The 23,005-nt window shown below is 51.3% G+C and overlaps 1 protein-coding gene across 1 annotated transcript in view; it reads left to right on the forward strand.

Moving 5' to 3' along the window:
* The first annotated feature begins 428 nt into the window (after positions 1 to 428).
* Positions 429 to 23,005, forward strand: part of TXNDC16 (thioredoxin domain containing 16) — a 41,443-nt gene continuing 18,866 nt past the window's right edge. Inside the window, exons 1-13 of the mRNA XM_065635638.1 lie at positions 429 to 1,266; positions 6,337 to 6,540; positions 7,494 to 7,576; positions 9,224 to 9,297; positions 10,656 to 10,730; positions 11,066 to 11,187; positions 12,164 to 12,254; positions 13,962 to 14,118; positions 15,586 to 15,752; positions 17,576 to 17,636; positions 18,959 to 19,100; positions 20,340 to 20,486; positions 20,975 to 21,034. Coding sequence (XP_065491710.1) covers positions 6,372 to 6,540; positions 7,494 to 7,576; positions 9,224 to 9,297; positions 10,656 to 10,730; positions 11,066 to 11,187; positions 12,164 to 12,254; positions 13,962 to 14,118; positions 15,586 to 15,752; positions 17,576 to 17,636; positions 18,959 to 19,100; positions 20,340 to 20,486; positions 20,975 to 21,034 — 1,348 coding nt within the window. The 5' untranslated portion in view covers positions 429 to 1,266; positions 6,337 to 6,371. The remainder of the gene's footprint in view (positions 1,267 to 6,336; positions 6,541 to 7,493; positions 7,577 to 9,223; positions 9,298 to 10,655; positions 10,731 to 11,065; positions 11,188 to 12,163; positions 12,255 to 13,961; positions 14,119 to 15,585; positions 15,753 to 17,575; positions 17,637 to 18,958; positions 19,101 to 20,339; positions 20,487 to 20,974; positions 21,035 to 23,005) is intronic.

The following is a 23,005-nucleotide window of genomic DNA, read 5'->3' on the forward strand; positions in this document are numbered from 1 at the left end:
ACAACAAAGGGGAGATTCCCCCCGCTCCGCCACCCCTCCTCCTCTCGCCCGCCCTCCCGGCTGCGCCGCCCGCCCGCCCGCCGCCAAACAACTCTCTGCCGGGGACAATCAGCTGAGCCCGATTATTTGAGGCGCTCGCTCCTGACAGCGCGCGCTCCCCATTGGCTCCCCGCCGGCCCGCCCCCACCGCGCCCATCCGCCCAGACGAGTGGCTGCCGCCGCCTGTCACTCAATCGCCTTCCCCCGCGGGTCGCCTCTTTTGGCTTCTTAGGTTGCCGCCGCCGCCCGCCTCCCCCGCCCGCTTGGCGAGCTCTCCCGCCCCGCCTACCTTCGAGCGGCGGGCGGGAAGCCCCGCCCCCTCGCGCACTCCCGGGGGGCGGGGCGGAGCGCGCGCGGCGGGGCCGGGGCCGGTGCTCGGGCTCGCGCCGCGGGGCGCGCGCGGGCGCGCGGTGCAAACGGGCTGCGCGGTGCGGAGGGGTGCGCGGCGCGGAGGGGTGCGCGGCGCGGAGGGGTGCGCGGTGCGGAGGGGTACGCGGTGGAGAGGAGTGCGCAGTGCGGAGGGCTGCGCGTTGCGGAGGGCTGCGCGGTGCAAACAGGCTGCGCGGTGCAAACGGGCTGCGCGGTGCAAGCGGGGTGCGCGGTGCAGAGGGCTGCGCGGCGGAGAGGAGTGCGCGGTGCAGAGGGCTGCGCGGTGCAAACGGGCTGCGCGGTGCGGAGGGCTGCGCGGTGCAGAGGGCTGTGCGGTGCAGAGGGGTGCAGGCAGCTCCCGGGGGCCTCTAGGGAGCCCCGAGCAGCTGAGAGTCCCCGCAGCAGGGGGGGCGGGCAGGGAGCCCTCCGCTTTGTGAGGTCGGCTCTAGCAGCGCTCTGGCTCCGGGGGCAGGTTTGGAGTTCCTGGAGGAAGCGGGGAGCTTTCCTACAGGGGTCTCCTGGAGCTGTGCACTGAGCTACGGGCGGGTTGGGTCTCCGGTTTTGTCTCCTTTATATGGGCAGCGATCTCTATGGCTGAGGGGAAAGCTCAGGGGTCGTAACAGTCAGCGGAGAGACCCTCCCCACCAGGAGATCTCGGGTCTCAGAAATCCCACTACTGGGCTGGCACAGACCTGCCAGCTTTATTTTTAGCATCCAAGGCCACCTCGCAGATTCTCCAGCCGTGCAGCCAGGCCCGCCAGCCACAGGGAGCTGCTGGGGCCAAGAGGAGACTTGGATATGTGACACTGTCCTAGCAGCCGTGGTGGCGGGACAAGGACTTCAGCTCAGGACGTCCAGGTAGGTGACATCCCTAAGCCATCTTGGAGGCCATCAGCTGTTTTCCAGGGACTTTTGGGGTGCCCAGGGACAGACTAGCAGGAGTGGGTGATGCTGCAGGCTGTCAGCCGTGCATGGGCATCAAAGCGCTTCTCTCTCTGCGTGGGTAGAGGGAAAGGCTGCAGCGCGTCCCTCCCGCAGCCTTGGCTGACAAGGCCCAGCTGGGCTACTGGGTGCCGGGAAGTGGGACCTGGAAGTGAAAATGAAAGTGAAACTCTCCAGGAACTGGCAGGAGACGGGGCAGCATGGGAGCACCCCTGCAAAAAACCCAGCGAGGCAAAGCACATTGGGTATCAGGCTGGACGCACTTTGGCGTCGATGTGTTTTCCAGTTCTGATGATCATCCTTGAGAAGGGTCCCTGCGCTGGAAGATGCTGCTCCCACAGCATTTCAGTGGCTGCTCTATAGGCACCCTTCAGGCCTGTATCTTGTGTTTTCACTGAAAATCAGGTATGTCTGGTACCAGAGGCTGGGGGAGAGGCGGCGGTGCCGAGTGGAGCTTGTTATAATCCGACAAAGTGTGCCAGATATCTCGGGAGTTGCCCTGGCTCAGATTTGTGCCGTGGGCTGATTACGTAGCAATCTGCAACGTCCTTTAAACGCTGCTGGTTGAAAAGCATGCCTGCCTGTGCAAAGAAGCTCTGGCAGCACTCAGGCTTGAAAGAGCATTTGTGTATAAATGCGGGATAAATCCCTCTGCAGCGAGGCTCTGGTTTGTGGCTGGAAGCGGTTGCACCAGTCTGCTGGGGATCCCGGCGTTGCAGCTGGGGTGGGAGGCTTGTTGGGGCGTCCCGTGCGGGTGGAAACATCTTCCCGCAGGTGTAGGGTCATGGCCACGGTGGCACACGGTGGGGGGGACACGGTTGTAGGGGCCTCGCGGTTGCAGGTTGCAACCCCTGCCTCCTGCACAGGCTGCGGGGGAGAAGGGCCGGGCGGGAAGGGCCGGCAGGTATTTCAGTCCCATGATTGCAGACCCATCCCAAAGTGGTGGAGAGCAATCTTGATGCTGTCCCAGCTTCAAGCGCTGGAGAACTGCAACTTCTTGACCTTGTTTAAGTCAGGCGGGTCAAAAAACTTGCCTTTGGAATATATGAAAGGAGCTGGGTTGAGCTCCGTTGCAGCAAAACTGGGTAGTGATAATTAAACTGACTTGTCTGCTGATTAGGAGAAGGCTGGTGCTGGCCACTTTTTCAAAGGTGACCAGGGAGGGGGAGCGTGTAGTGAAAAATACGTAAAATAGTTCAATATCTGGTAAGGAAGTGAGATTATTGCTGGTCAGACTTAGGATTCTGTAAAATTAACACATAACCTTATCCAGAAAAAAAAAAGACTTAAATATTGCTTGACATAAGCAATATTTCAGCAGTTGTCAGCAGGTTATGTCAACAGTTGTCGGGCACATGACTTGGAGTTGCGGGGTCTTCTGAAGAACTAAAAACCCTCAGGACAGTGAGGTGACCACAGGGTGACAGTTTCTGGTAGTGGGTTGTCACCGGAGAGTCAGCATCATCCAGATGTGCTTGAGTGGGATCCCAGGGATGCTTTATTTTGCCCTGAAAAGCCAATTTATTGTATCTTCAGGGGAAGTTTGCAGACAATGCACCTGTTGGGACAGTTTCCATCTGCAGACGAGCTGGCTGCAAGTGAGTTGGATGCTTTTGGGAAGGGTTTGCTGGTCGGGCAGTGACGTGCAGCTGGAGGGATTCACGTGGATCCACAGAGCAGGAGGCTGGAACAAAGAGTTTTTCAGGAAGTTTTTTTTGATCCTCTAAAGAAAACCTCTGTGCATGGTCCAAAGTGCAAGAAGAGCTGTCAGCGTTGTGCTTCCCCTTGCATTCTTTACCAGTGGCATATTTTCTGCAGGCATATTTGGGCTGGGGATAATGCTTCAGCCTGTTTTGCTTGCTGTAGCGAAGGGGCTGAGTCAGCCCCATGTGGATTTGGGGGCTGTCGTGTGTTCTCTCTGCCAGCAAATTTGGGAGGGCAGCGCACTGGTTAGCTGCTGCTGAAGGGGCATGAAAGGCAGGTGAGCAGGGCTGCCAAAAACGATACCAGCTGGGAGTGGGGTGAATGTCCTGCTGCAACAAGAGGCTTGATCTGTATCGATCATCACAGGAGAGGCTCAAGTGACTCCATTTAGGAGCATCCTCAGTGTTCCTGTTTTAGAAGCATCTACCTAGGGAGCTAAACATGCCATGAGCAGGGACATCTGCACCAGCTCAGGTTGCTCAGAGCCCCGTCCAGCCTGGCCTGGGATGTCTCCAGGGATGGGGCATCCACCACCTCTCTGGCCAACCTGTCCCAGTGCCTCACCACCCTCATGGGGAAGAATTTGTCATATCTAATCTAAATTTACCCTCTTCCAGTTTAAAGCCGTTATCCTTTGTCCTGTCACTACATGCCTTTGTAAAAAATCCCAGAGATCGGGGCTGGGTAGAGGCTGGAGTTGTGTTTTAAACTGTTCCAGGTATAACACCGTGAAGTCTTTGAGTCATCGGAGGCTGCTCCTCTTGCCTCCTGGATAACAAACTCTCCCATTTCACCTGGGCTGGTTCCCATGTGCCAGGCCTGAGTTTATTTTTCCATCTTGCTGTAGCCAAGTTCATAATTTAATAAACATCCCCCCCCACAGCCCTGATCTCTGTCCCCTCTGTAATCCAGAGGAACAGATGGGAGGGCAAAGGACCAGAGATGCCTGGCACTTCCCAAAACTGGAAAGGAGAGAAATGGAGACTTTCGGATTGAGAGAGCAGTGTAGGGGAAAGGGACCTGGGGGTCCTGGGGACAGCAGGGTGACCATGAGCCAGCACTGGGCCCTTGTGGCCAGGAAGGCCAATGGGACCTGGGGTGTATTAGAAGGGGGGTGGTCAGTAGGTCAGAGAGGTTCTCCTGCCCCTCTGCTCTGCCCTGGTGAGACCACATCTGGAATATCGTGTCCAGTTCTGGGCCCCTCGGCTCCAGCAGGACAGGGAACTGCTGGAGAGAGTCCAGCGCAGCCACCAAGATGCTGAAGGGAGTGGAGCATCTCCCGTGTGAGGAAAGGCTGAGGGAGCTGGGGCTCTTGAGCTGGAGAAAAGGAGACTGAGCGGTGACCTCATCAATGTTTATAAATATATAAAGGGTGGGTGTCACGAGGATGGAGCCAGGCTCTTCTCGGTGACAACCAACAGTAAGACAAGGGGTAATGGGTTCAAGCTGGAACACAAGAGGTTCCACTTAAATGTGAGAAGAAACTTCTTCTCAGTGAGGGTGCCAGAGCCTGGAACAGGCTGCCCAGGGAGGTTGTGGATTCTCCTTCTCTGGAGACATTCAAAACCCGCCTGGACGCCTTCCTGTGTAACCTCACCTAGGGGTTCCTGCTCCGGCGGGGGGATTGGACTAGATGATCTTTTGAGGTCCCTTCCAATCCCTGGCATTCTGTGATTCTGTGATTCTGTGAAAATTAAAAAAATAGCGCCTTTCTCAGCTCTCTCTTTGTTCCTTCGTGCCACTCGAACACCTGACCTGTGTGAGAGGGAGCCTGTGAAGGTTGAGCCTGCCTGGCTGTCACTACCTCCCCTCTCAGAGCAAGGCAGGGGGACTTTGCCTGCATGTTTTCGAGCATTTGAATTTGATTTCGTCACAGAGCAGCGACAGTAAAGCTGACAGGATCCAACGGGGTGCTGGAGGGAATGACAGTCCACGGACACAGGGGCGTTTGTTCACAAAAACAGCTGCAGCTCATGATGCGAAGCAAACAGCTTCTGCGTGGCTCCAGTTCCAGCTTTGTTTCTGTGTTGACCAGGGACCAGCTCTGGCACCCTCAGAGCAAAGATTGATACCTGAAGTTCAGGCTGCGAAGGAACCTGGTAGTAAACAGGGGAATGAAGTGAGAATAAGGTGTTTTCTCACCTTGTAGTGGTTGTCCGCGTGAAATTCTCCTGAGCCCTTCAATGTGAGGAAGAAGAGTCAAACAGCTGTGGAAGGGCAGCCTGGGCAGGCCTGAACCCTGGCAGCAGACTTAGACACTTGCCCCATTCTCTGAATCATCTCACAAGTTTCCTTGGCTCCTGTCCACACCAACTCCACATGGAGACCTGGCATGGAAGGGAGACCATCGGGACCTGAGGGAATGGCAGGAAGATGTGCCAGGGAGGGTTCAGGTTGGACATGAGGAAAAGGTTCTTCCCCCAGAGGGTGCTGGACACTGGAACAGGCTCCCCAGGGAGGTGTCACGGCCCCAAGCCTGACAGTGCTCAAGAAGAGACTGGACAACGTCCTCAGACACACGGTGTGAACTGTGGGGTGTCCTGTGCAGGGACAGGAGTTGGACTCGATGATCCTTGTGGGTCCCTTCCAGCTCAGGACGTTCTATGATCCTACGACTGCCCTACAGCCTGCTGTGGGTCTTGGCCTTTGCTCTTCTGCCACCAACATCAGGATAGCACAATGCTGGACCAAGGAAGGTGTGACAAGCTCGAGGAGTTTGCACAAACCCCTCTCCCATTTGGTGTAGCTGAAACCTTGAATGATGGAGAGATGGGGCAGGCACTGGGAGAGGGATCCGGAACCTCCCCACATCATTTGGCATGGTCCGAAGTGACCAATATGGCCCGTCCCTTTGTGAACACCTCTTTCAGTGGCACATATAATGCTGGTGGCATCCTCAAAGCTTTTTCACATAAATTGAGGCAGTTTGGGTGGGGGTTTTTTGTCTGTCACCGTTTTCTGCCCGTACATGTAATTTTTGTTTAAATCAAAAGAAAAAAAAAAGATGGAAGAAAAACAGCCCTAAATTGAAAGCAATGAGGGTCTGTGCACTTCCAGATACCACTCAGAGGAATGGGAATAGCCTTTGCTGTCATCTTGACAGTTGTATGAATCACGTGCTGGTCTAGTGACTAATTCATGATGTGCTCAAGATGTTTGTGTCACATCTGGAAATTACAGTCATGCTGCACTACCTGAACAGAAAATACTCATATATAAATGCATATATATATATATGTATGTGCTATACATATATATGTTTTTGTTGGGTTTTTTTTTCAGTCGTGACTCTCCCGTGCCTGTAGCTGATAAGAGCCATGTCAGCCCAGAAGGACAGCTGGGTTTCTTTGTTCTCTTTCCTGCTCTTCTGTGTTTCCTCCATCCCAATGTGGGGAAGTGCGGGGCTGCTGCAGGAGCTGAGCCCCCAGGAGTATTTCAGTAGCTTACAAGCTGGCAGAGCATCCCTGGCTTATTTCAGCCGTAACGGTATGTATTTAATTAACAGTACGCATTTACATCAGCCTGGGTTTTCAGCAAAGGCTCGTGTGAGGGTATGTGTGAAAGTGGAACAATGAAGAGGCAATTCTTGGCATTTTTAAACCCAGAGTGATTTGGAAGAGCTGGTGGAGCTCAGCTGGTAAATCTGAGTTTGCACAGTCCCGAGTGCTGCTGACAGGCATCTCTTGGGGTGGGATCTTCCCTGGCTGTCTCCAGGCACGCTCCTTCAAACCTCTTCATTAATTTTCTGGATTATTTTCTGGAGGTGGCCATGGAAGAGAAACCCAGCCTCCTAAGGAGTTGTCCCTTCAAAGGGGCTGGGTTTCTCTTCCATTTTACCTCCCAGGAAAAGGAGGATCCCCTACATACAGGGGAAGCGAGGGCTGTCCAGAATTACAAGACGATCCTTGGCTTTGCTCTTCTTGTTCTGCTTCTTCATGACCCCAGATGTGTTTTCCAGATACATCGGTGTGGGCTGAGGCACCGACACAGAGAGGCTGGGTGTGTTAGGAGGGAAGGAGGGGAGACTTCAGTCATTCATGTTGTTGCCTGTAATTATTTTTTTTTCAGTAAATACCTTACTCTTTGAGTAAGAGCAAGACCATATTGTGTCAAGCACTGTCTCAGTGCGTGGCAGGAGGATGCTCTTAACTCAGGACCTGCAGCCCAGTACAGCAGCACCCATCTGACAAAACCAGTCTCAGTCCCTCTGCCTTCCCCAGCCAGCTCCCAGCACCTCCACCAGCAGCACACCACAGCTCCCCGTTTGCCCTGCTCAGGTCTGCTGGGATGTCCTGGGGATGTTGTCCCAGGGATGTTCTCATGGGGACCTCAGCATGTTACCACGCCAGAGCATGGACAGTGCTTGCCCTGAAGGTACTCTCCTTGGCTTCATCCGTAAGGGAAAGGGGTGGAAACCATCTTTTTATTTGTTGTTTCAGTTTCTCCTGGCACCCAGCCCTTCTTGGAGCAGATTGAGAACTCGGTCGAGGCCCTTCAGGACTATGGCATTTCGGTGATGAAGGTAAATGGGGGACGAGGAGTGGGACAGGCTATTTCTGCAGATTATTTCTGCAGGGTTTCCTGCGGGGTGACCAGAGCTTCTCTCGACCCACCTTGGGGACTGACAGCAGTGGGACCCTGTAAGAAGGGCCACAGGAATGATCGAGGCTGGAACAGCTCTGCTGGGAGGACAGGCTGAGAGAGCTGGGCTGTTCAGCTGGAGAAGAGAAGCTCTGGGGAGACCTTAGTGTGGCCTTTCTGGACTTAAAAGGGGCCGATAAGAAAGATGGGGACGGACTTTTTAGCAGGGCCTGTTGCGATAGGACAAGGGGTGATGGTTTTAAACTAAAGCAGGGGAGATTCAGGCCAGACATGAGGAAGAAATTGTTGACACTGAGGCTGGTGAGAACCTGTCCCAGGTTGGCCAGAGAGGTGGTGGCTGAACCATCCCTGGAGACATCCCAGGCCAGGCTGGACGGGGCTCTGAGCAACCTGAGCTGGTGCAGATGTCCCTGCTCATGGCAGGGGTGGCACTGGATGAGCTTGGAAGGTCCCTTCCCACCCAAACCATTCTATGATTCTACATTTCTAAGAAAGCAGGTGTTGGCTGCACAGGACATCCCATTTTATCCCTTCCCCTGGCCTTCCATCTGCTCCTCGTGGGTTGTGTCACACCTTCTGCCCATGGGACACGGGCAGGTTCCTGTGTCCCAGAGCAGTTATGTTGTGCCTGTGTCTCCAAACACAGTAAGCGAAGCAGAGGTTTAACCCAAGCCAGCAATCAAAACCATGACAGCCGCTCACTCACTCCCCTCACCCCGCCGCCAAGTAGGGGAGAGAGTCAAAAGAGAAGGGATGAACTCATGGATTGAGATAAAAACCAGTTTAATAAAATAACTAATACTAATGTATTTATACTAGTAATATATAGAAATACATACATTAAAAATAAGTGATACTCAGTGCAATTCCTCACGAGCTCCATCCGCGTGGAGCAGCCAGTCATGGGAAGAGAACACCTTGGTCCTGAACGGCCGATCCGGGGAGAGAAAGAAAAGGCCAAAAAGGCAGAAAGGCCCCAAGGCCCAGTGCAAAATCACAGAACACCCAAAGGTGGAACTAAAGGAACTCCTGGACGGAGTCTTAGTCAGAAGCTGGGACTTGCCCAACCCCTCCACAGCTCCTCCTGCCACCTCAGCCTGCAAGGAATGATGGATGGGGTCGGTTCACTTCTTTTTAATTCAGTGCAATAAATATTTCCTACAAAGGGATTTTTTCGCTGAAACTTTATGCTGATTTAGGTGAGGGAGTTACAAATTCAGGCAAGCGTAACTAGAGGATGAGAAGTGCTTATATATGTGTGTGTATGTATTTAATTTCCTCCAGATACAGGCTGAGTTTAATGAGCAAGCAGAGATCTGTTGCTTTAAATGTGCTGGGCAGATCATAAGATCTCTTGATCCCATCTGACCTAATTCAAGGCTGGCTGAACTGGAGACCTGTAGTACAAAATCCAGTCCCAAGCTCTGGACTCCATTTTATTGTATTTTCTCTCCCAGCAGGTTTGGAAAAGCTTTATTTACACTCTTGAATGGAAGAAAGCTGTAGTGCTGTATGTTTGTAGTCATTTGTGGAGCTGAATGTCTAATTCCATGCTTTCAATGTCTAGGTTAATTGTCCCAAAGAGGATGTTTCAAGATACTGTGGAAAAGAAAACGCATTAAAGAAAGCCTATCTGTTCAGGTGAGGGAGATTTTCTGGGCACCACACTGGGATTGCTTTCCAGTGCGAATGTGTGCAGGGAATGCTGTCAGTGATCAGAGATGTCTCTGTAGGAAGAGAGGAGCCATGAGGACATCAGTGACATATAGTTTAGTGAAAAGTACCCCCAAAAGGTCCAACACACACAAAATACATGCTTTTTCCTCACTGCAAAACCTCCCATCCTGCCCCATGTTCCTCTTGAGCTGCAGAGGGTTGTGCTGCTGCATGAAATCACAAGAGAAATCCTCCATCAGTGTTCTTCTGTCCGTCCCACCACCAGGATTCCAGACTTACACTCAGCCCACTAGGCTTTGGATCTACTCCTAGAAAGAAACACTCTTGGGTCCTCTTCCCATTGGTGTGATTAATAGCATCCTGGTTTATATCAGCACTGGTGTGGCCAGCAGGCCCAGGGCAGTGACCGTCCCCCTTGACTGGGCACTGGTGAAGCCAAACCTCGAATCCTGGGGTGAGTTTTGGGCCCCTCAGGACCTTGAGGTGCTGGAGCGAGTTGAGAGAAGGGAACGGAGCTGGTGAAGGGGCTGGAGCACAAGTGTGATGGGAGCGGCTGAGGGAGCTGGGGGTTCAGCTGGAGAACAGGAGCTGAGGGGAGACCTTCTGATCTCTGACCTGCCTGAAAGGAGCTTGGAGCCAGGGGGGGTCGGGCTCTGCTCCCCAGGAACAAGCGCCGGGACCAGAGGAAACGGCCTCAAGTTGCGCCAGGGGAGGTTGAGGTTGGATCTGGGGAACAATTTCTTCCCCAAAGGGCTGTGGGGCATTGGAACAGGCTGCCCAGGGCAGTGGTGGAGTCACCATCCCTGGAGGGGTCGAACAGATGCAGAGATGTGGCACTTACAGACAAAGTTTAGTGATGGCCTTGGCAGTGTTGGGTTAATGATTGGACTTGATCTTAAAGATCTTTTCCAACCAAAACAATTCTATGATACTATGATCTGCCTTGGATAAGAAGGTTTAGCTCTTGAATTATCCGTGGGATGTCAGATGGAAGCTTCTCCATGTATCAGCTCAGTTCTCACTGGCTGTTGTACATGACTCACAGAAACATTTCCTCTGGTGGTGGGGGTCTGTAGGGTGATGTTGGTATATGGAGATCCTGTGTCAGTCTGTGCTAGTGAAATGGCAATGACAGAGGTGACTTGAACAAAACAGCATTGCCTGGACACCTATTCCTACAAAATTCCCAAATTCAGTCCTGGCGTTTTCTTTCTAGCCCTACCTGCCAGCAGATATCTGGAGGTATTCAGCAGGGTGAAAACTGAGTACATGTAGTTAATTTTTCGTAGTTTCTCTGGTGATACTCTTTCCTCCCTCCCCAGAGGTAACGTGCTGATCAGAGAGTTCCCCACCGATGCCTTGTTTGATGTGAACTCCATTGTCGCAAATGTTTTATTGTAAGTACAAACCAGATTCATCTCTGTGAAATAATTGACTTTCCATTTTCACTTCTTGATAGAAAGTTTTGCATAAATACAAACCTCACATATTGCAGGGGCAGCTCTCAGCCAAGCAGAAGGATCATTCTCGCTTTGGTATCGTTTGACCCTGTTAAACCTGTGTCCTTAAGATGATTGACCAACACACATCTGGACAGCTGTATTTGGCTGTGAACCTTCAATCTACCAGCAAGAAGCTGGAATTTTACCTTGTTTTTCCCATCACTGTTATGTGGCTGTAAATTTGCTCTTGAAAGAAAGCACTTGCTAATGAGTTTCTTCTGACTCCTCAGCGCCCTGCTCTTTAATGAAGTTAAATATGTTGAAACATTGGCGGATCTTCAGAACATTGAAAATATGTTAAAAGGGAGGTCGAACATGGTCTTTGCCTACGTACCAGCTACTGGGACAGCAGGTATTAACGCTCAGCTTTTCATCTTTGGTCTCCTCCCAGAGTTTTTCCTACTAAAGTGAAAGGGAACTGGGTCTCTGACCCAAAATCCTGGAAATGGAGGATCAAGGAAACCTGAAAGGGCCACCTAGGCACAAGTTGTCCACCTCTGTCTGTCTTGCTGTATTCTCAAAGGGACCAGTTACACCAGAAAAGTTCTGCTGGGAGCACACAAACATTCAGAAATGTTTCAAACATTTGCTGGGAGCACACAAACAGGCCAACGTGGTGAAGGGGCTGGAGCACAAGTGTGATGGGAGCGGCTGAGGGACCTGGGGGGTTCAGCCTGGAGAACAGGAGCTGAGGGGAGACCTTCTGATCTCTGAACTGCCTGAAAGGAGCTTGGTGCATGGAGGAGGTTGGTCTCTTCTCCCAAGGAACAAGTGATAGGACAAGAGGAAACAGCCTCAAGTTGTGCCAGGGGAAGTTCAGATTGGATCTTGTGAACAATTTCTTCCTGGAAAAGGTTGTTGGGCATTGGAAGAGGCTGCCCAGGGCAGTGGTGGAGTCACCATCCCTGGAGGGGTTTAAAAGGTGCGGAGATGAGATTCTCAGGGAAATGGGTTAGTGCTAGGGTTGGGTTAATGATTGGACTCGATCTTGAGGGTCTCTTCCAACCAAAGTGACACTATGATTCAGAGATGGACATGAGATGGAAAGCAAGCCAGTGGTTGCTGTCTTAATAAATAAATAAAACCCGTTGGCATATCTCTGGTTATGCAGTAAAATGGGTTCATTTACACCATCTGTGTGTTTACTGGGGGTCAGCAACGGGCTTGAGCTCCAGTTACTTGGTTATCATCATAGCGTTTCTTCAGACAGACGTGACTTTTTATCAAGGGTTTTTGAAAGCCTGGGCGTCGATGTTTGCAACTGGGGAGGATGAAGAAGGAGAACTGAAAGGAGCTGAGATGAGTTTGTCTTGCCTTTCTCTTTCCAGAGCACAGAGCTGTGATGGAGGCCGCTTTTGTCTACGGGACTGTCCACCAGTTTGTTCTGACAACTGAGGCGACGCTGTCAAAAGACACTGGGTATGTCCAAACACACGCAGATACCCACATACACCAGGGAGAGCTGCTTCCTAGCACCATTTGTTCTATTTGTGGTTTCTCAGCTTCCCAGATCAAATCTGGGATGGTGTTAGGATGTGATGCCAAGGGTGGACAGTCAGATCTGTTTTGTTTTTCCGAAACCAGCTGCTGCTTGTGTTCCTGGACTTGGTCTAGCCATACTGTTTGTGAGATTTTATAGAAGAGCCCACTCTCTCCTTTCCAGAGCTGACTGATCAAACCTCAGCCAGGCTGATGTGCCTGATGTTAGAGTCTTAAAACACTCGTGTTTGTGCTTTGATGATCAAGTCTGGCCAGCTGAGAAGGGTAAGAACTGCTGTAGTGGGTTGGAGCAAAGCACACCCAGCTCCATAGGTGCTTCCCAAAGGGGTCTGAGGACATGGACATGTGTTGCCACTAGCCTCCCATCTTCTGGCCCTCAGAGGTTTTCGGACTCTCAGAGGTGGCAACTGAACCTATATCGTGGAGTTAACAGCCACCAGATTTTTTAAAACACATTTTTAGTTTTCATCTCTGCAGCTTCTGGCAGCAGTGAGTTCTGCAGTTCAGCTGCATGAGACTCTGCTCCCTGGAGTGTTGCATTTGGGACATCCCACCCAATGGCTTCACTGGAGCTGGAGCAGGAGGAGCTGCATTAGAAGGGCAGGTCCTTCAATGCCGCTTGCTGCTGATGTGACCTACTGCAGTCAGGAAACAGAGGAAGGTGGGAATACCATGTAGCATGTTGCGTCTTCAGCAAAGCATTTGTCCAACCATCTGCCTGCTTTCACAGATAACACCAGAGTAGGCATCCAAGCAGTCTCTTCCCGAGGTGCCATCATGTCCTCGCAGGATTTTGATCAGGGATAGCATTTTGTGGTTGCCACTAGATGGCACGGTTGTCATTTGGACAGCAATTGGCTTCATTCTCCTGAAAGGAGAAGACGCCAGCAGACCATCTCCTTAGCTGATGAAATGGTGGCAGCTTCACACAACATGAACAGCTTTCAGCCAACCAGGGCGTCAGGCTTTGGTGTCCTAATACTACAGACTACTCTTCCATAAGGCGATCCTAAAGTCCTTTATGAAGAAGGTGATCCCTATTTTAGAGGTGGGGAATGGGTGTGTAAGAAAGGAGATGTGACCTCCCAAAGCTGACCTCCAGGCTAACACCCGTGATGGTATCAGAGCAGGAACCACTAACCCCTGAACCACCCAGGGAACTCAATCTCGCTGCTTCCTTTGGCACAGCCAAAAGCAGTGCTGTTCAAAAGGTGCAATATTCCTTATACAGTCTGTAAGATGTCATCAGTAAGGTAAAAAGACATGAGCAAAGCTGTACTTCAGCTGTCGTCCTGCCAGGATCTCCACTGGAGTGATATGGCTGGTCCCACTGAGAAAAGCTCAATTTGTGTCCTTCTTAAACCAAATATTCTGGGACTGACGTCTTTTATACCTGGTGAACCAGGGTTTTCACTAGATATTCAGCACAGTTTTGAAAGGCGCTGGGACACAATTTTACCTGTCAGTAGTAGGGCTCTTGAAGATGTCCCACGAGCCTGCCAAACCCTGAAGTTGAGGATCATCTGCCCTGTAAAAGATGTCAACAAATATGGTGTATTCTTTCAGGGTGTATTAAAACCCTACAGTGGATGCCTAGCTCAGCATGGGTTTTGTTTTCTCTCCCAGCAATGATGAGCCTGGTGTGTCATCTGCCCGGCTCTTGTTCTGCCACTGCCAGCGGGCCACAGACCTGGCACAGCCCTGCAGGAGGACAGCCATGGAGCAGACGCTGACCTTGGTCAACATCCACAGGCACCTCAAGCTCATGGGAGCTCCTCTGGTGGTAGGACTGGGGAAGAGGAGGCACCTGGGCTGGTGGGCATGAGGGCAGCTGGGGTGGGTGTGAGGATGAGGGAGGTGTGAGCTGAGGGCGAGAATCTGCCCCTTCCTCGTGAAGGTCACGACAAAGCTCCCAGGTTGGGTCCAAGCAAGGACCAGGCATGGAGCTGGATGGGAGCGACACTCCATTGCACTGCTCAGCTCGCTTAGAGCTTTCCAGGGAGACCCTGGCACCAGTGTGTGCTCCTCCAGTTGTCTGTGAGCACCATGAGTGGGGATGGGGTGGAGGTGCCCCTTGGACTTCACTGGGACATCTGGAATGGAACAGTATAGAATAGAATGGAATAGTTTGGTTGGAAGGGACCTACAATGATCATCTGGTCCAACTGCCTGACCATTTCAGAGCTGACCACAAGTTAAAGCAAATTATTAAGGGCATTGTGCAAATGTCTCTTAAACACTGGCAGACTTGGGGCATCGACCACCTCTCTAGGAAGCCTGTTGCAGTGTTTGACCACCCTCTCGGTAAAGAAATGCTTCTTAAAGTCCAGCCTAAGCCTCCTCTGGTGCAGGTTTGAACCATTCCCCCATGTCCTATCACTGGATCCCAGGGAGAGCTCAGCAGCTCCCTCTCCACTTCTCCTCAGGAAGCTGTAGAGAGCCATGAGGTCACTCCTCAGCCTCCTTTTTTCCAAACTAGACAAACCCAAAGTCCTCGACCACTCCTCTAGGCTCCCCGCAGGAGGCTCAGCACCCTGGGGTGTTCGATATGGCTTATTCATTCATTGGTGAGCACAAGGGCCAGGAGGCTCCCTCCGATCGCCTCTTCCCACCGGGCTGTGAACTTCAGCAGGCCTCCGGTTCCCACTGGTGACATCTGCCCACCTGAAGGGGTCGATAGATGAGCTGGGAAATGATGGGGCTCTGAGCAACCTCCTCTAGTTGAAGATGTCCTTGCTTATTGCAGGGGAGTTGGACTAGATGACCTTGAAAGGTCCCTTCCAATGCAAACTATTCTATCGTTCCTTCTGCCACCCTTCTGGGTGAGGCCCATGGAGGGAAGGAACCTCATTAAGCAGCTCCGTGCCGTCATGAAGCAGCATGTCTGAGGCAGGAAGGGAGCTCTTGCATGTTGAGGCTGGGGTTTTCAAACTGGTTTGGGGATTGGATTCCAGGTAAATAAAAATTAATGGGGTTTTGACATCTGAAGTTGCTAAGTCACCAGAAAAACGCATAATGAAGCTCAGGTTTTTGACAGGGAGGGTCTTGATGGGTTGGAACAGTTTAACTGGGGTTGTGTGGGTTCTGCTTTGATGGATGTTTTAGAATCGGGGTTGGAGGTTTTTTTCTCGAGGGTGTCTTTATTTCTGTGACTGGGGAACACATGGTGGCTTGGGCTGTGCAGGAGAAGAGCTGAGGTACCTTCAACTGTGTGGAGATGTGCTTCAGTATAACCATGTCTTTTCTCCAGACAGAGGTTGCTGAGGACCCAGAGAAGGTTTCCACCGTTCACTTGCAGCTTGGGCTACCACTTGTGTTCATCCTCAGCCAGAAAGAGACCTATGAGGCTGACAGGAGAACAGCAGAGTTTGTGGCCTGGCAGCTCTTGGGGAAAGCAGGAGTTGCCCTTTTGTCCAGGTATTTGCTCTCAGGTGTTTTGGGAGTTCTCCTTGGTTTTTGTGATGACTCTGAGCTCGGTTACCCCACCGCCAGGACAATAGACAGTGGGCTTATTCACATTTTTATGAGAAGCAGTAAAACTAGGTTGTATCCTGCGAGAGGATGACACATTTAAGGACTTGTCTACAATCAGATTAGGTTGGCTTCAGACAGGCTGAAGGTGTAGAAAGGCTTGAATCTCTTGCTGACTTAGAAGTGGAAAAACAGTCAGTCTAAGAGAGATTTTTGGAAAAGAAACAGCACAGATGGAAGGTTTTGTGTTTTGCCCTCGATTTAAGAGCAGAAGGAGATCCAGTAAAGAAGGTGGACTGTGGGTGATGGGTGCTGGGACTTAGCAGGGTTCTCTGCTCAGTTAGTGGTGCCTCCTCAGTCAACAAGGGCTCTATGGGGTAGAACAGCACGCTTGATCCCCTGGACAGGAGACACGCTTGTGGGTGGCCATGGGGCAGCTGTGCGTTGGAGATCTGTTGGCTTCCTCTGCGGTTGACCACTGGTCCCTTGTGTCTACTCCATGGGCTCTGGAGCAGCCTGCATATACCAGACTGGCTTCTGTTTGCAAATGTTTCCATGGTGTCTGGCTGAAGGAGGTGTGCAGCCCCTGGAGACATGGTTACCTGGCCTTTGGGGATGTCTGCTGGAAGCTGTGAAGATGGGAGGAGGTGGAGGAAGGATGGGCGTGGGCTCTCCCAGCTTTTTGTCATGGTAGTACCTCCCTGTATGGAGACACTTTGTCACTGTGTTTACTCATGAGCTGAAGTCCACCAGCAGATCGACTGTACTGGGATGTGGCTACCAGCACATGGGCAAGACCCAAATTCATAGAAAGGGAATCCAAGCCCCTTGCAAAATAAGTATACAATCATAGAATCATTTCGATTGGAAAAGACCTTTAAGATCATCAAGTCCAACTATTAACCCAACACTGCCAAGGCCAACTCTAACCCATGTCCCTGAGAACCTCATATCTGCATCTGTTCAATCCCTCCAGGGATGGTGACTCCACCACTGCCCTGGGCAGCCTGTTCCAATGCCCCACAGCCCTTTCCAGGAAGAAATTGTTCCCAAGATCCAATCTGAACTTCCCCTGGCGCAACTTGAGGCTGTTTCCTCTCATCCTATCACTTGTTCCTTGGGAGCAGAGACCAACCCCCTCCATGCTTCGAGCTCCTTTCAGGCAGTTCAGAGATCAGAAGGTCTCCCCTCAGCTCCTGTTCTCCAGGCTGAACCCCCCAGGTCCCTCAGCCGCTCCCATCACACTTGTGCTCCAGCCCCTTCCCCAACTCCGTTCCCTTCTCTCAACTCGCTCCAGCACCTCAAGGGCTTTCTTGGTGTGAGGGGCTCAAAACTGACCCCAGAATTTGAGGTTTGGCCTCACTGGTGCCCAGCACAGGGGGACGGTCACTGCCCTGGTCCCGCTGGCCACACTAGTGCTGGCAAAAGCCAGGATGCTGGTGGCCTTTTTGGCCACCTGAGCACACACAGGCTCATGTTCAGCCACTGTTGACCAACACCCCCAGGTCCTTTTCCACTGGGCAGCTTTCCAGCTGCTCTTCCTCGAGCCTGTAACGTTATGCAGCACACGTGGTGTCAGCCCCAGCAGAAGGTCTCTTGGAGCCTGTTTCTCCACCACTGATGCTGGTTCTGGGTTCCTGCAAGTTCTCTGGGGCACTGAAGCACAAGTCCATAAGGACGTGGTGCTGCTGGGAGAGGTGGGCTTGTCAGCCAGGCAGGCTGAATGAATACGCGTCACACCATCTAATGTTCACTTTGTGTTTTGGAAGGGACCTCGTAGATTTGAACATTCTGCTCCGGTCAAACGTCGCTCTCAAGACACCAGATGAGGTTAGATACTGGATTTCTTCATTGTACAAGTCTTATTTCTCTATCTTGGGGTGTTGCTCACCTTTGTTGTTACTTGACAGCCTTCCCAGAAGCTCAAGGAGAAGTGTCTTTCACAAGATGCCCACATGTATTTGGAACTGCCTGAGTTTGGTACTGCAGAGCTTGCCTGCTTACAGGAGACAAAAATGTGTTTATTTTGGGTTCAAAATGTAGGGTGACATCTCCATTATACCTTAAGGCAACGCAAGGTTGCGGACTACTGAAGGTAGAAGCCCAAATGCAAATTCCCCGGAGATTTGGACTTCTAAAGGCCATTGGCCCCTTAGGAGAGGCATTGAAAAGATGGGAGAGGAAATGAGGCTGAAACTAAGAGCAAACAACCAAAGGTCTGTGCTGAACTGATGTAAGCGAACGCCTCTGGCAGCAATCTGGGAAAAGGGCAGGGTGTGAGTTAAATGAGGTTGATCAAGATGAGCTCAACTCTGGAGGGGCCTGACCCAGCTTGTGAGGCAAGATGGAATTTGGTGCCAACAAATGCCAGGGAGCACACATTGCCCCAGATTACCTGCACTGTCACATTTGCAGAGATACAGGATCAGACCTGAAACCGGGTGTCCCCTGAGGGCTTCCCTTGCCCTGGTGAGAGATGTGCGCGTTGTGTTCCTCCTCTTAGAGCCAATGGGAGGTGCCAGCAGTTTGTCATTCCTCTCAGTTCATTATAAAATTCATTTTCTCCGAAGCGCCTTTCACTGAGACAGTGCCAGAACTTGTTTTAAGCCGACAAGGTCTCATTTCTGAGAAATACATTTTGCTTTTTTCTTTCCGTGGGTTGGCAGCCCGTGTACACTTGGGACCACTTCTCCTGGGTTGAGCTCCATGAGATAAAGGATTTTTTGTGCCAGTTTCCCAGACTGTGATGGGCTGCTCTGACCCAGCCTTCCCTCTCTAGAGTGGGGACAGCCAAGAGGACCCTGTACCTCCCCATTCTCCTTCACTGTTTGGCCACTGGGCTTTATCTTGCAATGGTGGATCTATATGAAGATGCTGGGAGGTGGAGCAGGTGTTCACCTTCACTCCAGGATCCCACATAGCCACAATTTCTTCCTGGCAAGAAAAAGTCAATCTGGAGTGAGAAAAACTCAAGCTCGGGTGAAATTGGGTCAAAAAAACATACCCCAGAAGCTCCTCTGTTTAGCAGCTTTGAAATATGCCCAAAAATAAGGAGCTGGGTGATGGTGCCCCATCAACCTTGAGTTTGGTTTGCAGACAGAATAGGCGGAGGGTGATGTTTTGCTCTCACTGATTCATTCTGTTTTCTTTAGGGAGTGCCAATCAAATACCTGGCTTTGGAAGACACCGATGAAGTTATTACCCTGGTGGAAGACAAGAGCAAGGTCAAACAAATTCAAGAGGATGAGGAGGAGGACGAGGAGGATGAGGATGAAAAAGAGAATAACAATCAAGGTGCGCAACTAAACAGGGAAAAGCTGATTGTCATCTGATAGGATGTGCAATCAACATCTGCTAGAAACAGCAAGCATTTGTTAAAACATCAGAGAACGCTTTTGCAAATCCCGGGCAAACCATCACAGTCACATCATACCGTACAAAGTGGCTCTTGTATTTTCTGCAGATCACTGGAGGTTTGTGACAGACGGGCGTAATTTTTAGGGGAAACACCAGGGAAGAAAATCAACAGTTGTTAAAGGAACAGTTGCAGAGGTGCTGCATGAGGCAGAGGGATGATTCTGCTTGAGTGCATCCAGCTTCAGAGGTGTGAGGGTTTCAAGTGCACCCAACGCTGGCTCCTCTTTAAGCGTCAGATGAAGCGTCTCAGAATTATCAGTCCCTTTGGAAAGGTTTGAGATGTGTTTGTCTAAGAGCTGTTCCAGACTTGCCTTCCCCAGGGAGAAAACACTGGCCTTTGCAATGTTTCCTTGAAAACACATTTGTTTTCCAAACAAAATTGGTTTTGTTTTCCCATAAAATGTGGTGCAGGATCCTAGAGGAGCCAACATGCTTGAAGAATAGTGTTCAAATCAGAGGGCACAACTGGTGTGAGGTGTGATAAGTGGATAAGATGGGATAACCTCTGCTGTGAGGACAGACTGAGAGAGTTGGGAGGTTCAGCCTGGAGAAGAGAAGCTCCGGGAAGACCTTATTGCGGCCTTTCCGTACTTAAAAGGGGCCAGTAGGAAAGATGGGGACAGACTTTTTAGCAGGGCCTGTTGCTGTAGGACAAGGGGTGATGGTTTTAAACTAAAGGAGGGGAGATTCAGGCCAGACATGAGGAAGAAACTTTTTGCAGTGAGGGTGATGAGAGCCTGGCCCAGGTTGGCCAGAGAGGTGGTGGCTGAACCATCCCTGGAGACATCCCAGGCCAGGCTGGACGGGGCTCTGAGCAACCTGAGCTGGTGCAGATGTCCCTGCTCATGGCAGGGGGGGCACTGGATGAACTAGGAAGGTCCCTTCCAACCCAAACCATTCTGTGATTCTGAGTGTATTTTGATCAGTTCGTGCGTGTGTCTTGGTTTGTGGTTTCACTCCTCCATATCAGGCAATTACCCACTACTGACAGTCACCACGTCTCTGCTGAGAGGTACTGCCTCACTAAAACATGCCGATGGGCTGGAACTGGGAGCTGCAGATCCCTCTGTCCTGTGCACGTACCCATATTCATGCTCAGCTGTGCATCCCTTGCAGATATTCAAGATGATCAAGTGATGGAAGCAGTTTCCAGGGACAAGAAGCGAGAGCTGCCCCTGGAGCAAATCCTTACTCTGACAGAGGAGACTTTCCACTCTGCCCTCTTGGAGACTGCCCGCACGGTGGTGATGTTTTATGCCAGCTGTGAGTATGATATGTGGCCTGGTGGTCCCTTCTCTAAGCTTGTGCTGCTCACCATGCTTTCTGTAATATGGTGATCCTGTAGAAAAGTTTTAACTATAAATAAATGCCGTTTCCTGCCCCATGTGCCTCCACCCAACATTAGCAATCAGATTAAATCAGTTTTTCTCATTGAGTGATGCAGTGTGAAGACAATATCTCTCACTACAGAAGAAATCAATGTTCATGGGTTTATAACCTTCATTTTACAGGGACCGAATGTAGAACAAGAGGGGAAATAGTGGTAGCATAGGCTCGTGTTAGCCTAGACAACCCGGTTGCTGTCTGCTGCACAGAAGCATAAAGTCCAATTTTCTGTATTTTTTTCAAGTCTTTCAGAGCTCAAAGCACCTCAGGGTGCAGAGAATCATAATGTGACTTTGTCAGAGAGCAAGGTGGGGCTGGTCTGTCACCTCTGTGTCCCTCAGGGCTGTGTCTCTCCTGTGTTTCAGGGGAAGCAGTGTCTCTGGCAGTGCTGCAGTCTTACACCGAGGTGGCTGATCACCTGAAAGGTAAGGAGCCACAGGTCTGAATGCTTGACACCTGGCATGCACCTGCCCTGGCAGCAGGAACCAGAAGACTGAGGATATTGGTGGTACTTCACTCCCTCACCCAGAATATGCTAGTTTTGATTTTCCAAACCCTTAAGGAAGGCACACCCACATCAGGCTGCTTGGGAAGAGTCCTTTGGTTCTTATTTGGGGATTTCGTTTGTGCCTCTATAAAGTCACGGGACTAGGAATGCGGCCTGCTGCCGTCACCTCGTGTTGTTGGTGTAAATTGGTACACACCAGCTGCCCAAACTGCCTTGCAGCTGAGGTGGTGATGCTGGTGGGCACTATGACAGTGTGGTGGATAATGGTGATGGTGGTGATGACGTTGATGGTGATGTTGGTGGGCACAGTGACAGAGTGATGGATGATAGTGATGATGATGGTCATACCGGTGGGCACGGTGACTGATGTATGATGGTGATAATGATGGGCACAGCGACAGCGCGATGGATGATTGTGATGGTGGTGATGGTGATGTTGGTGGGCATACTGACAGTGTGATGGATGATGGTGGTGGCAGTGATGATGATGTTGGTAGGCATAGTGACTGCGTGATGGATGATGGTGGTGATGATGATGGTGTTGGTGGGCACAGTGTCTGTGTGATGGGTGATGGTGATGATGATGATGGTGGTGGAGCAAGGGGAGGCCCAGGGCAGAGCACTAGCAGCAGTGGGTGACACAGGATGGGCTTTGCACCAGGGGAGAGGGCAAACAGCAGGCACTGTAGCATCCATCACAGGAACAGGGTGCTGTTTGTGCCCCTCAGTGCTAGGTCCTGCACAGAGCAAGGAGATGCACTACACACTGAACAGCAAACCAAAGTGCTGGGTAGCACATCAGATCTCCTGTCCTTGAAAGTACTTGTTCTGGAAAGGAGCAGAAATTGGCTCTGGCTTTGGTGAGAAGTGTGATGGACAGGTGTGGGCAGGCCCAGATCCACCAGAGCAGGATGGTGTCAGAGGAAGAATTTACAGTGGCGGTGCCTTCAGGACCTGGAGACTGGCTTAATTACATGGGAAGTCTCACAGGCAGCCACAGAAATCCTGCTTTAGCAGATGGGTTGGACTGGATGATCTCCAGAGGTCCCTTCCAACCCCAACCATTCTGTGATCCTGTGATATAGAGCCTGCAGAGGACCCAGCCAGCTTTCTGGGAAGAAGATACAGTGGGAGTTTCTTACGAGAAACCCTCCTGGGAACGCTGCGGACTGTGCTGTGGTTTGGATGAAAGTGTTTTTGCATTCATAGTTTGCATGAAGCAAAGTCACCAGCAGCTTTGATCTGGACTGAAATCCTGGGAATAAACAGGAAAGCTCGGGGAGGGTTGTTGTTAGAGACATTATGGTTGTTGATGGTTTGGAGTTTGTTTTAGACTCTCTGGCAGTCTGAGGAGCAACCTGGGAGGGTCAGTGGATGAAACCCTGCCTCTTCCTGAGCTTCACCATGTGTTTTTTGAATCATCTGATAACAATCTTGGTACATGGAAGCAGCCACAGGCAGATTCTCAACAGAGATTAGGAACTGATTGGGGTCAGAGCCTTTCCTCTGTGATCAGTGAGGTCCCACCAAAGACTCCCAGGCCAGATGTGACCTGTGGAATGACTCCAGTCTGCTTTCCCTGCCGTGGCCTTGGAGAGGACACGGAACGGCTGTGTTAGTGGATTTGAAGACGTGGAGATCCTTTGCCTCTGCTGCTGAGGGAGCCTCAGTCCCAGGCAGAGCTACCAGAGGAGCTGGAAGACCTAAAAGCGTAGAATCATAGGATCATTTTGGTTGGAAGAGACCCCCAAGATCATTGAGTCCAACTGTTAACCCAACCCTGGCACTACCCCATGTCCCTGAGAACCTCATCTCCACATCTTTTAAACCCCTCCAGGGATGGTGACTCAACCACTGCCCTGGGCAGCCTGTTCCAATGCCCGGCAGC

Source organism: Caloenas nicobarica, chromosome 5 (assembly GCF_036013445.1).
Source record: "Caloenas nicobarica isolate bCalNic1 chromosome 5, bCalNic1.hap1, whole genome shotgun sequence".
NCBI lineage: Eukaryota > Metazoa > Chordata > Aves > Columbiformes > Columbidae > Caloenas > Caloenas nicobarica.